At 41.6% G+C, this 13,033-nt stretch overlaps 1 protein-coding gene across 3 annotated transcripts in view; it reads right to left on the bottom strand.

Moving 5' to 3' along the window:
• The window catches only part of LOC132874011 (proto-oncogene tyrosine-protein kinase Src-like), a 45,521-nt gene that overhangs the window by 27,420 nt on the left and 5,068 nt on the right, over positions 1-13,033 (bottom strand). For all 3 annotated transcript variants that reach the window (XR_009651620.1, XM_060909870.1, XM_060909871.1), the window contains exons 2-5: positions 12,408-12,656; positions 8,124-8,223; positions 1,277-1,375; positions 462-565 (exon numbers count right to left, since the gene is read on the bottom strand). Coding sequence is in view for 2 of the 3 variants with exons in the window: in XM_060909870.1 (XP_060765853.1) it covers positions 462-565; positions 1,277-1,375; positions 8,124-8,223; positions 12,408-12,648 (544 nt within the window). In the remaining variant the exon portion in view is untranslated. The remainder of the gene's footprint in view (positions 1-461; positions 566-1,276; positions 1,376-8,123; positions 8,224-12,407; positions 12,657-13,033) is intronic.

The following is a 13,033-nucleotide window of genomic DNA, read 5'->3' as shown; positions in this document are numbered from 1 at the left end:
ATCTCAACATTTTAACCAAAACTTCTGACTTCAAAATCTCAAAGTGCTTTACAAAGAAAAGATTCGAGTTGGAGTCAAGATTGGAATTAAATTTGGGCAAAAATTTAAATGCTGAAGAGTTTATTTTTGGGTTTGTTAAAGGAAGCCGTGGAGTTGAGGTTCGATTCAGCAGGACGTCCCGTCAGTATCAGATACGATGGTTTAGAACACGATACAGAACATTGGACTCGTGATTTACAGCTCCAGAACCTTCATCACTCACTCGCTATGAGACAGTAGGGTGGGGTTTTTTTGGTCATGTTTGGCGAACAAATTTTACTTTATGCCAACTTCAACCACAAGACACAATAAAACAGTTAATAATAAATAAAAACACATTAACAAACGACAGCAGCAGTTTGTGTATCTATGCAGTTTAATAGTTGAGCGTTGATTCGAGGCAGAAAAACACAAATGCACACCTTTAGTCGTCTCACTCTCTCTGACGAGGAAGGTTCCTGTCCTGTTCTGGATGTTCAGCAGCAGCCGCTCAGAATCGCGCCGTGTTATTTTACCGAAAAACCACCTACAGGGTTAAAAAAATAAAAAAATAAAAATAAGAAAGAGAGGTTACACGATGCAGCTCGTGTAGATGATGATATCACAAAAAAATTATTTTCCAGTCAAAACATGTTACTTGAGTTTTGCTGCAAGAAACGTCCAAGTTCATAAAATTAAAGTTATTTTTTGTTTTTATTCTACTTTTAAATGCTGCATTAGTTAACATTACAAAACAATGGTTTCTTTTTTATTGTTTTTAGCACAAAACCGTCAAAATTGATCAAAAAACATGCAAACACATCTTTAGAAACAAAACTGAAAGATATTTTTACTAAACATGGTCACGGAGACGATTCAGAGACCCAACAATCAAAACATTCGCTGAAAATTAACAAAGAAATGATTAAAATACCAAATCTATCTTCAATTTCTGTTATTACTCCTGTTTGAAAAGTTCCTGCATCTTTCAATTAAAAAAACATTTTTTTTTGACAGAAATGATTGATATATACGATTATAACATGCGTCTTGTGTTGAAAGTTAACGAATGTTTCAACAGGAACAGTGTTAATGGTAAGAATTTACAGGTGACGTGCTGAAAGTTATTATGTGGGCGTGTCCGATTATCACACCAGGAACTCGTTACTTTTTTCCAATCCAAAATTGAACCTGCTGGGTCTCTGAGCCGAAGTAATTTTGACAAACACAGATATTAAAAGTAAAAACTGGTCGTTACTCTTCGGCCTGGATGGAGTCCGACGGTGCGACATAGTTACTGGGGATGTAGCCGCTTTTCCCCGTGGTCAAAGAACTCGCCAGCCACCAGTCTCCTTCCCTAAAACACACCAACCAGCACATTAACGACACAGATAGCAAGACGCAAACCAGAAACATCACACTGAAGGGCATCTTAACATGAGAACCTGATGAGTGACCCGAGATTCCGCTGATCCACAACCAAAGCGTTACGGTGTAAAGGAGCCGCTGCTCACGTAACAGAAACATTAGCTTTAATCCTGGCTTTCAAATATTCAGCATTCAGTTACTTTTAAATAAAAATATGTTTACACTGGGAAAAAAAATTACTGAATATTCTGTGGGACGACAATAATTTATACAATTTTAAAACTTTTTCAGCCAATTTCTGGAGATTGCTATTTAATCGAAACCTGAAATTGTCTTAATCTATTGGTAAATAATGGAAGCTTTTATTTCTAGAAAGAAACAAAATTATGTAAAAAAGACAAATATCAACCTTGAAACTTAAAGAAATGACTCAGAGCTCACTTTATTTGTTTTGTCATAACCCCATAATGAGAAATATAAATTCTGCCCGTGCTCTAGACCATTTTTACTTGATTTTTTTTAGTGTAAAACAAGTCAACACTTTAATTTAATTCATTCAATTTGCTAATTCAATTTTTTTGATTAGCAGTGCGAAAGAAAAAATGGGGGGGGGAACAAACAAACAAACAAACAAACAAACAAACAAACAAACCCCCAGGGTTCGGGGGGGGGGGGGGGGGTGTACAGGTTTCTTGCACATTCCTTATTAAAATAACTTGTAAAGATGTTTTCACAGATTTTTTTCTTTTCTGTTCTTAAAAATTAGATAAATAAATATAGCAAACAAACAAACAGAAAAATCCACCCACAAATTTCCAGAATGTTCTTATGAAATTATTTTTTCCCCTCATTTTTGTATAATTCTGGGGGGAAAGAAGTGCAGACAAAAGAAACACCACTTTGTTTTTTCCCGGGTCGAGAACTGAGCATTTTTTTTTTTTATATTTAAGATTTAATACTTTTCTTTAATAAAGATTGCTGCAATCCCCACACACACACACACACACACACACACACACGGCCTGTGTTTTATTAATAATGAGCCTTACACACGTCTCCTCCACACTGTGGAAAATATTATGGGATGTAAAAGAAGCGTCACTGACCTGTAGTTGTATTTCCTCCTAATTTAACCCATGAAGCAGTGGAGGGAAAAAAGACAAACAGCACTGAAATAAAACTCTAATCCGCTCCAGGACGAGAGCAGAGCGCGTTATAACACAGTTTAGATGTAATGGACCCCAAATTCTTAAAAAATATCATTCGTGTAAGAGAAATCACTGTGTGTTTTGTGGCCAGTTTTTTGCTATAAACGCAGGATTAATGACAAAAATATCACACTGAACACAAAATACATTTCTGCGATACACAACACTGTGTGCAGGTTCACTCACACACTGCCAACAGGGCGACATTACACACATTATTAAATAATTATACTGCATTTCATGTCTATAAAATAATCTTCCAATAAATATAGTAAATATTTAACATTCACAATGAGAAAAAATAACTATAAAAATAAACAGTTTATTATTTTAAGTAGCAGAAACAAACTTTAACACGACACCAGCTGTAGACTGGAATTAAATTATTAAATAAATAAACGAGAATCGAGCCCTGTGATGACCTGGCGACTTGTCCAGGGTGTACCCCGCCTTTCGCCCGTAGTCAGCTGGGATAGGATCCAGCTCACCTGCGACCCTGTAGAACAGGATAAAGCGGCTACAGATAATGAGATGAGATGAATTTTTTTTAAATGAACAATTGGTTGATTGTATGAATCAATAGTCTGCTTTTTTGAAGCATCAGACAGACAGATAGATAGACAAAGGAATCTCTCTGGTGCCTCTTGCCGATTCTTGTTACGTAACGTCTGAATTTGTCAGGAAGTGTGCGAGTGTCACATTAATATTCCTGAGAGAATCGAACACTACTCGGTGTAACTGCATGAGGACATCACACCATGTGTGAGTGAAGTGCAGCTCACTGAAGGATGAACACCAGCACAAAATATAACGACAACCATTCATTTAAAAAAGATAAATTAGCATAATGATGAGCAAATATGACACTACTCACGCAAAATAAAGAGTTCGTATTAAAAAAAAAAAGTAGTTAAAAATGAGCCTAAACATAGAATCTTGGACTTCAGAAATAATTGTATATGTAGCAGTTGTTTGCATCAGACAAACTGAGACACGTCTTACAGCAGCGCTCCCTGTGTACGGAGCTCTAGACTGAAGGGAATATGGCGATGCATCCAGACGAGTTTTGGCGTCTTTTGTGACTGAGTGATGTTCGTACGAACGTGTACCACCACAGGGAACCCCATCGTAAGTGCAAGGCAACATCTCAAACACTTGACCACCAGACAATGACCAAAATTTTGTTGCGCTCAAACAAATTAATAAAATACAAAAATGAACAAAATATTTCACAATTATTCCACGAAATCGAGTCATATATGAGCTAACAGCGCTATAATCCATGTACGACAAGATCGAGTGGAATAACTGTTTTATTCTATCCACATTCACTGGATTTTGAGAAACTGAGCATTTTTATTTTTTGCAAATTTGATAAATAAAAACTTTATATAAAACGTCCGAAAAAATAATTTCCACTTAGAAAATAAACAAACCGGCAAAATGACAGGAGCAATTTGTGACAAATGGGACAATAATAATTCTTGGAAAAAAAAAAAACATTCTTACCATCAAATACTTTTATTCTATTTTTTTGTGGTTTTGTTTTCAAGTAGAGTTTTTATTTCGTCCTCGGTTGGTTCAGCTCTGCCATTTTGTTTTTCCTCTACTCACAGTATATGAGCCAATATCCTAGTAGTAGCCAATCAGAGTGCGCGATTGCTCATATCCAGTGAATGTGGATAGAATATAATAATTTGTATTGATGTGTCTCTAAAACTCTTCAACTACTGAATCTGTAAATACATTCTGATAGTTTTTTTTTCTGATAATTTACATTATTTCATGCGAAACAATGTCATGGCTAACAATTTTTCTTTTTTAATAACTGACTCAATTTTTGGATATTTTTGGACTTCTCACAGCAACAATTTTTCCCCAGTATTTTTCCAGCTGTTTCATCGTTATGACTATGTTAAATTAATTATTTTTAATCAAATGAAAATATTATTTTGAATGTTTTTTCTGAAATGTTGAGTTATTATTTGCTAGCACTTTATCAAACCTAAATATTGTTATAATCTCTGAATATTGTTAATTTTTTCCCCCATATTGCACTTTTTAATATTTTATAACCTCATCACTGACTGGACTTCTGTGGAGACGGCAACATTTCGGGGCGGAATTTCATAGGCAAATTTCAGAACTCTGCCCACTACATAAAAATCCAGACGAGAAAACTGGTACTTTAAAGTGATATATATAGTTTTATTCTTTTAAACTACGCTACATTCAGTTGTGCTTGAAAGTTTGTGAACCCTTTAAAATTTTCTATATTTCTGCATAAATATGACTGAAAACATCATCAGATTTTCACACAAGTCCTAAAAGTAGATAAAGAGAACCCAGTTAAACAAATGAGACAAAAATATTATACTTCGTCATTTACTTATTGAGGAAAATGATCCAATATTACATATCTGTGAGTGGCAAAAGTATGTGAACCTCTAGGATTAGCAGTTAATTTGAAGGTGAAATTAGAGTCAGGTGTTTTCAATCAATGGGATGACAATCAGGTGTGAGTGGGCACCCTGTTTTATTTAAAGAACAGGGATCTATCAAAGTCTGATCTTCACAACACATGTTTGTGGAAGTGTATCATGGCACGAGCAAAGGAGATTTCTGAGGACCTCAGAAAAAGCGTTGTTGATGCTCATCAGGCTGGAAAAGGTTACAAAACCATCTCTAAAGAGTTTGGACTCCAACAATCCACAGTCAGACAGATTGTGTACAAATGGAGGAAATTCAAGACCATTGTTACCCTCCCCAGGAGTGGTCGACCAACAAAGATCACTCCATGAGCAAGGCGTGTAATAGCTGGCGAGGTCACAAAGGACCCCAGAGTAACTTCTAAGCAACTGAAGGCCTCTCTCACATTGACTAATGTTAATGTTCATGAGTCCACCATCAGGAGAACACTGAACAACAATGGTGTGCATGGCAGGGTTGCAAGGAGAAAGCCACTGCTCTCCAAAAAGAACATTGCTGCTCGTCTGCAGTTTGCTAAAGATCACGTGGACAAGCCAGAAGGCTATTGGAAAAATGTTTTGTGGACGGATGAGACCAAAATAGAACTTTCTGGTTTAAATGAGAAGTGTTATGTTTGGAGAAAGGAAAACACTGCATTCCAACATAAGAACCTTATCCCATCTGTGAAACATGGTGGTGGTAGTATCATGGTTTGGGCCTGTTTTGCTGCATCTGGGCGAGGACGGCTTGCCATCATTGATGGAACAATGAATTCTGAATTATACCAGCGAATTCTAAAGGAAAATGTCAGGACGTCTGTCCATGAACTGAATCTCAAGAGAAGGTGGGTCATGCAGCAAGACAACGACCCTAAGCACACAAGTCGTTCTACCAAAGAATGGTTAAAGAAGAATAAAGTGAATGTTTTGGAATGGCCAAGTCAAAGTCCTGACCTTAATCCAATGGAAATGTTGTGGAAGGACCTGAAGTGAGCAGTTCATGTGAGGAAACCCACCAACATCCCAGAGTTGAAGCTGTTCTGTACGGAGGAACGGGCTAAAATTCCTCCAAGCCGGTGTGCAGGACTGATCAACAGTTACCGCAAACGTTTAGTTGCAGTTATTGCTGCACAAGGGGGTCACACCAGATACTGAAAGCAAAGGTTCACATACTTTTGCCACTCACAGATATGTAATATTGGATCATTTTCCTCAATAAATAAATGACCAAGTATAATATTTTTGTCTCATTTGTTTAACTGGGTTCTCTTTATCTACTTTTAGGACTTGTGTGAAAATCTGATGATGTTTTAGATCGTATTTATGCAGAAATATAGAAAATTCCAAAGGGTTCACAAACTTTCAAGCACCACTGTATAAGGTTCTAAAGGGCGATTAGCAGTAGTTAATACCCGTAGAGTAAACCTCTGATGTTTACTTATTTTTCTGAGAAATTTTACATTATTTCATCATCATAAGGCTGTGAGAGAAACCTACTGCGCTCTCCTGAAGCCTAAATTCATTATAGGTTTAAAGAATACAGACGTAATTCACCATATGTACGAGAGAGATCCTTTCCATGTTCTCAGACACTCAGTCACATCGTTCTTATCAGCTCAATATTTGGTCATGACTTTGGATATAAACTTCTTCACAAATTCTTCTCCTTAAACATCAGAAAAAACTGCTCTGTGGAATTAATCATTGACTACTGGGACTGAATGTGGCTTTGTGTCAGAGACCGGATGAAGAGAAAAGTAAAAACAGTGACTCTAGAAAGTCATGTTCTCCAGTTTCTTCACAGTTATTGGGGTAAACAGATTTATAACAACATTGACTCCGTCAGCGGTGAAAACGAGCCGCTTTACTCTGACACGGATGTTTGTCCGATAGGATTACGCTGTATAGCTGTTTTGCAGTTGGTGGTTTTAGCGTCATAACTCAACACTGGACTGATTTCCATAATTTTTTGTCCTTAGTAAATACACTCACCAGCCACTTTATTAGGAACCCCCAGCCCTCCACCTTCTGTTTTGTTTTCTACAGTTTTCTAATCAGCCGAATCCACGACAGCAGCACGATGCACCAAATCCCACAGATACAAATCAGGAGCTTCAGTTAATGTTCACAATGTTCAAACATCAGAATGGGAAAAATTGTGATGTCAATTTTTGTGTGACTTTCTCTCACTGTGGTATGGGTGTTGGTTTGAGCCAGATGGACTGGTTTGAGTATTTCAGAAGCTGCTGATCTCCTGGGGTTTTCACACACAACAGTCTCTAGAGTTTACACAGAATGGTGCAGAAAACAAAAAACATCAAGTGAGTGAGCGACAGTTCTGTGGGTGGAAACAAACGCCTTGTTGATAAGAGAGATCAGAAAATGGACAGATTGGTTCGAGCTTTTTTGCCAGGAAGGATATAGTAACTCATATAATCACTCTTTACAACCGTGGTGAGCAGAAAAGCATCTCAGCATGTAACAGAAAACAGAAGAGCACGTTGGGTTCCACTCCTGCAGCCAAGAACAGGGATCTTAGAACCAACAACAAGTTCCTATTAAAGTGGCTGGAGAGTGTATTTGGACACAGAGACGGGAAAATTGGGCGGAAAAAAATTATTTTAAAAGTATTACATTTTAAAACCTGAACTCAAAACAATAATAACTCGACTTCTGTTCAATCAGCGTTACCATAACGTGCGTTTTAATGATACTGTGGCCTGTGTGTCCAGATCGTGAGTAGGAAAGACATTAATGAGGGTTTATTTCCACACTGAATCATTTCTGTCACTGGAACCAAACCGATGACTCACAGTCTGACACGGAATCTGTCTGGGCGCTGACATACAACAACCTTCACTTCCCGTCACCATGAGTGACAGATCACCAAGGACTCGAGCGAAGGAACAGCGAGAGCTGATAATGAACTGCCTCTGAATTGCTTTAAACACCGGTCGGGCTGCTGTAATTTCACGTCCTGCTCTGACGTGTTTCAGAAAAGTGCTTCATCACGTAAACCGTCTTTGAGAAGACAGAGACAGAGAGAGAGAGAGAGACTTACGTGTTATTGAGGATCTGCAGCCTCTCGCCCTTCTTAAACGTAAGATCCGCAGATGTCCGAGATTCGTAGTCGTATAGTGCGACAAACGTGGTGACACCAGCTGTGAGTGAGAAGGAAGTCTGGTTAAAGCCGTGGGACGAGGAGGAGGGGGTGCGAGTGCTCAAGTGCAGATCAGTATCAGTGAAACACTGGCACTTTTCTAAAGCTCTGCTGAACAGGTGTGAAAAGCCATTTGTTTGGCAAATGCTTGAACAAATGCTCCCTGCTAATGATTACCCTCCTCCCCCCTCACACACACATCTATAAAAGAAACTGATTCATGACACCGACAGCCATTTAAATGAAAAGTAGTTAATGGAAACCGAAGATCTGAAACGCACAGATCCTGGAAACTGAACACACCGAAGTGACACTCGACCTGCCAAACTGGAACCGTTTCAGTCAAATCATTTCTAAGCAATCAGCACACAAGTCACATATTAACCCAATCTTCACCCCCTGTATCATTCCTCAACCAGTGCCTCCCTCTTCTAACCTGAATTGGACCAGGACACAGGGAACACTGGTCAAGTAAGCCCAAGGCTACATCCACACGACAACGGCAACGAGATTTTTTTTTTAAATATCGCGTCCACATGGGCAACAGATCAGTAAAATTTCAGGTACATATGGCAACGCAACGCTTGCTGAAAACGATGCAATACACATGCCACACCACTACGTGCGCTGTAAGACGGTCCCATCGGAGACACCAGAACAATAGAAGAAGTAGGACGCATGCGCATAAACCCCTTCTTCTGTAGCATCAGCCACATAAAGTTTTGATTATTAATCAGTAGCGTAAAACGAAAGACGCGGAAAGAGGAATGAATGGGGGTAGATGGAAGCCGGTACGCCAACATTCTGATATCCTCCAGAATTCTTTAATGGTCCGGAATAAATTGAATGCTACACGTTGATGGATTACTTTGTTCTTCTACGCCCTTTTTGAGGAATGTATTGTCGGACTTAAACCAACATCTGAAGAGGTGAGATCGCTCCTTTTTTTTTTTTCCTATGTTTGCTGGCGGGATTGTTTTTGTTTTTGGAAAGCGCATGGGCAGTGCGCGGTTTGGTACTGCTTCCGCAGTGTTTGGACTAAAGACTCTGCCCTAAGGGCTATTCTCTCTCTCTCTCTCTCTCTCTCTCTCTCTCTCTCTCTCTCTCACTTTGCACCATTACACAATAAATATTCACAGTGAAAATATTTTGTAAGCGCGTTTCATGAACCAAGTTATAGGATTTGTTGACAACTCGCATCGAGTTCGTTACACTTCTACCCGGCGTGAAGCACTGACAGTCATGTGGTTGTGATGTCATCGTAAACAAATCCGTTCTACTCATCCAGACGACTTCGCAACGGCGCCGTTGCCAGATTTTTTCACTCTGGTATCCGTTCTCAAAAGATTTCGTTTTGGGGCACCCAAAACGCCGGTGCCGTGTGGACGCCAGGCCGAAACGATAAACAATTTTATCAGATTCACCTGAATCCGTTGCCGTGTGGACAGGGCCCAAGAGAACGCAGATCAGGCAGTAAATAAGTAAATAAGACGTTGGTTGGGTGTCTCCTGTCTCCCATGTTGTTCTTCACCCAGTGTCATTACCCAATCTGTGTCCCCCACCCTATTACTCAACCCATGTTTCTCATGTTATTGTCTGATTTGCATCTCCGACAATTTTCCTCCACCACAGTCCCTGATGTCGATACCAAACCAACGTATTCGGTGTTACTGCCTGATCCGTGGTCTCCTGGTCTTACTTGACCAGTGCTCCCTGTGTCATGGCCCAATTTGTCCCCAAACATCATTCCTTAACACCATGTCACTGTGTTCCCAGCATCATTCCTTTACAAATACATCACTGCTTAATGAGCATCCCACATCCTGTTACTTGACCAGTGTCACTGCCTGATACACATCCCGAAATCTTACTCAAGCAGTGTCCCCAGTGATCTAAAGTCCCTCATCTTACTTACTCAAGCAGTGTCCTGGGCAACAGTGCCTGATCTACAGTCCCCCACCCTTCTTCTTTACAGTGTCCTGCGTCATTGTCTGATCTGCATCCCCACATCATTTTTCAAGCAGTGTTCCCTGTATCACTGCCCGATCTACAGTCTCTTGCCCTACCTGATTGGCAACCCCGGTGTTGTTGCCCGATTTACAGTCCCTCACCTCACTCAAGCAGTGTCCCCAGTGACCTTGTCCAATCTACAGTCCCTCACTTCACTCAAGCAGTGTCCCCAGTGACCTTGTCCAATCTACAGTCCCTCACTTCACTCAAGCAGTGTCCCCAGTGACCTTGTCCAATCTACAGTCCCTCACCTCACTCAAGCAGTGTCCCCAGTGACCTTGTCCAGTCTACAGTCCCTCACCTCACTCAAGCAGTGTCCCCAGTGACCTTGTCCAATCTACAGTCCCTCACCTCACTCAGTGTCCCCAGTGACCTAGTCCAATCTACAGTCCCTCACCTCACTCAAGCAGTGTTCCCAGTGACCTTGTCCAATCTACAGTCCCTCACTTCACTCAAGCAGTGTCCCCAGTGACCTAGTCCAATCTACAGTCCCTCACCTCACTCAAGCAGTGTCCCCAGTGACCTTGTCCAATCTACAGTCCCTCACCTCATTCAAGCAGTGTCCCCAGTGACCTAGTCCAATCTACAGTCCCTCACCTCACTCAAGCAGTGTCCCCAGTGACCTAGTCCAATCTACAGTCCCTCACCTCACTCAAGCAGTGTCCCCAGTGACCTTGTCCAATCTACAGTCCCTCACTTCACTCAAGCAGTGTCCCCAGTGACCTTGTCCAATCTACAGTCCCTCACTTCACTCAAGCAGTGTCCCCAGTGACCTTGTCCAATCTACAGTCCCTCACCTCACTCAAGCAGTGTCCCCAGTGACCTTGTCCAATCTACAGTCCCTCACCTCATTCAAGCAGTGTCCCCAGTGACCTAGTCCAATCTACAGTCCCTCACCTCACTCAAGCAGTGTCCCCAGTGACCTAGTCCAATCTACAGTCCCTCACCTCACTCAAGCAGTGTCCCCAGTGACCTTGTCCAATCTACAGTCCCTCACTTCACTCAAGCAGTGTCCCCAGTGACCTTGTCCAATCTACAGTCCCTCACTTCACTCAAGCAGTGTCCCCAGTGACCTTGTCCAATCTACAGTCCCTCACCTCACTCAAGCAGTGTCCCCAGTGACCTTGTCCAATCTACAGTCCCTCACCTCACTCAAGCAGTGTCCCCAGTGACCTTGTCCAATCTACAGTCCCTCACCTCACTCAAGCAATGTCCCCAGTGACCTAGTCCAATCTACAGTCCCTCACCTCACTCAAGCAGTGTCCCCAGTGACCTTGTCCAATCTACAGTCCCTCACCTCACTCAAGCAGTGTCCCCAGTGACCTTGTCCAATCTACAGTCCCTCACCTCACTCAAGCAATGTCCCCAGTGACCTAGTCCAATCTACAGTCCCTCACCTCACTCAAGCAGTGTCCCCAGTGACCTTGTCCAATCTACAGTCCCTCACGTCACTCAAGCAGTGTCCCCAGTGACCTTGTCCAATCTACAGTCCCTCACCTCACTCAAGCAGTGTCCCCAGTGACCTTGTCCAATCTACAATCCCTCACTTCACTCAAGCAGTGTCCCCAGTGACCTTGTCCAATCTACAGTCCCTCACCTCACTCAAGCAGTGTCCCCAGTGACCTTGTCCAATCTACAGTCCCTCACCTCACTCAAGCAGTGTCCCCAGTAACCTTGTCCAATCTACAGTCCCTCACCTCACTCAAGCAATGTCCCCAGTGACCTAGTCCAATCTACAGTCCCTCACCTCACTCAAGCAGTGTCCCCAGTGACCTTGTCCAATCTACAGTCCCTCACTTCACTCAAGCAGTGTCCCCAGTGACCTTGTCCAATCTACAGTCCCTCACTTCACTCAAGCAGTGTCCCCAGTGACCTTGTCCAATCTACAGTCCCTCACCTTACTCAAGCAGTGTCCCCAGTGACCTTGTCCAATCTACAGTCCCTCACCTCACTCAAGCAGTGTCCCCAGTGACCTAGTCCAATCTACAGTCCCTCACCTCACTCAAGCAGTTTTGAATGATTATTTAAAAAGCATAAACAGCAACAAAATACACTTTATTCAACACAGATACAGTTACAAAAATTAAAAAGTAATTTTAAAAAGTTTCCATCCTGACCAAGAGCTTTCATTTTCACTTTCTGTTACCAGAAACCAAATTTAGTCACACGCCATACCTCTTATGGGTGACGTGACGCTCGCTGTGTGATCCGCCCCACCAAAAAGTTGATGTTCTGCAACGTTGGTGTGGTACATGTTGCTCCGCCTGCCGGTCCCCACCGCAGGACTCTGATCTGGCGTTTGGTTCCGAGGACCAGAACTGAAATGGTGTCCACCGGAGGAGCCCAGACCAATGGTACCATCCAGACTCCGAGATCTCTGACCTGGGTCTTTTGGCTTGCTCTTAGTTGCCCCCATTGGAAAGCCTGAGGAAAATGAAGGAAGGAAACGATGAGGAACGTGAGGAATTAAGTGCGTGTTTGGAAACTCTGAATTCAGATATGGTGCAAACATTTTTAGCAACAAAATGAGAAATTCACAGTCATACAGCAGACGTTGCAGTTTTAGTCTTCTGCATTTATGGTCTGTCATGCACTCGAGACATGCAGGACAAAAGCAGGGACATGTTGAATCTTGATAAACTACAAACACCTGGTGCTTTTTCAGTTTCAGGTGAAACTCAGATTGGAAAAATGCAGTTGTATGATTACTGGAGAGATGATCACATGTGTGTTGAACACAAAGAGAAGAGGAATTCGAAATAATATTAGAACCTCTCATGACCTGGTCATCAGGAGTCAAA

The sequence above is a fragment of the Neoarius graeffei genome, chromosome 26 (genome assembly GCF_027579695.1).
Source record: "Neoarius graeffei isolate fNeoGra1 chromosome 26, fNeoGra1.pri, whole genome shotgun sequence".
NCBI lineage: Eukaryota > Metazoa > Chordata > Actinopteri > Siluriformes > Ariidae > Neoarius > Neoarius graeffei.
The sequence above is the reverse complement of the archived record's forward strand: the minus strand, read 5'-3'. Positions and strand labels throughout refer to the sequence as shown.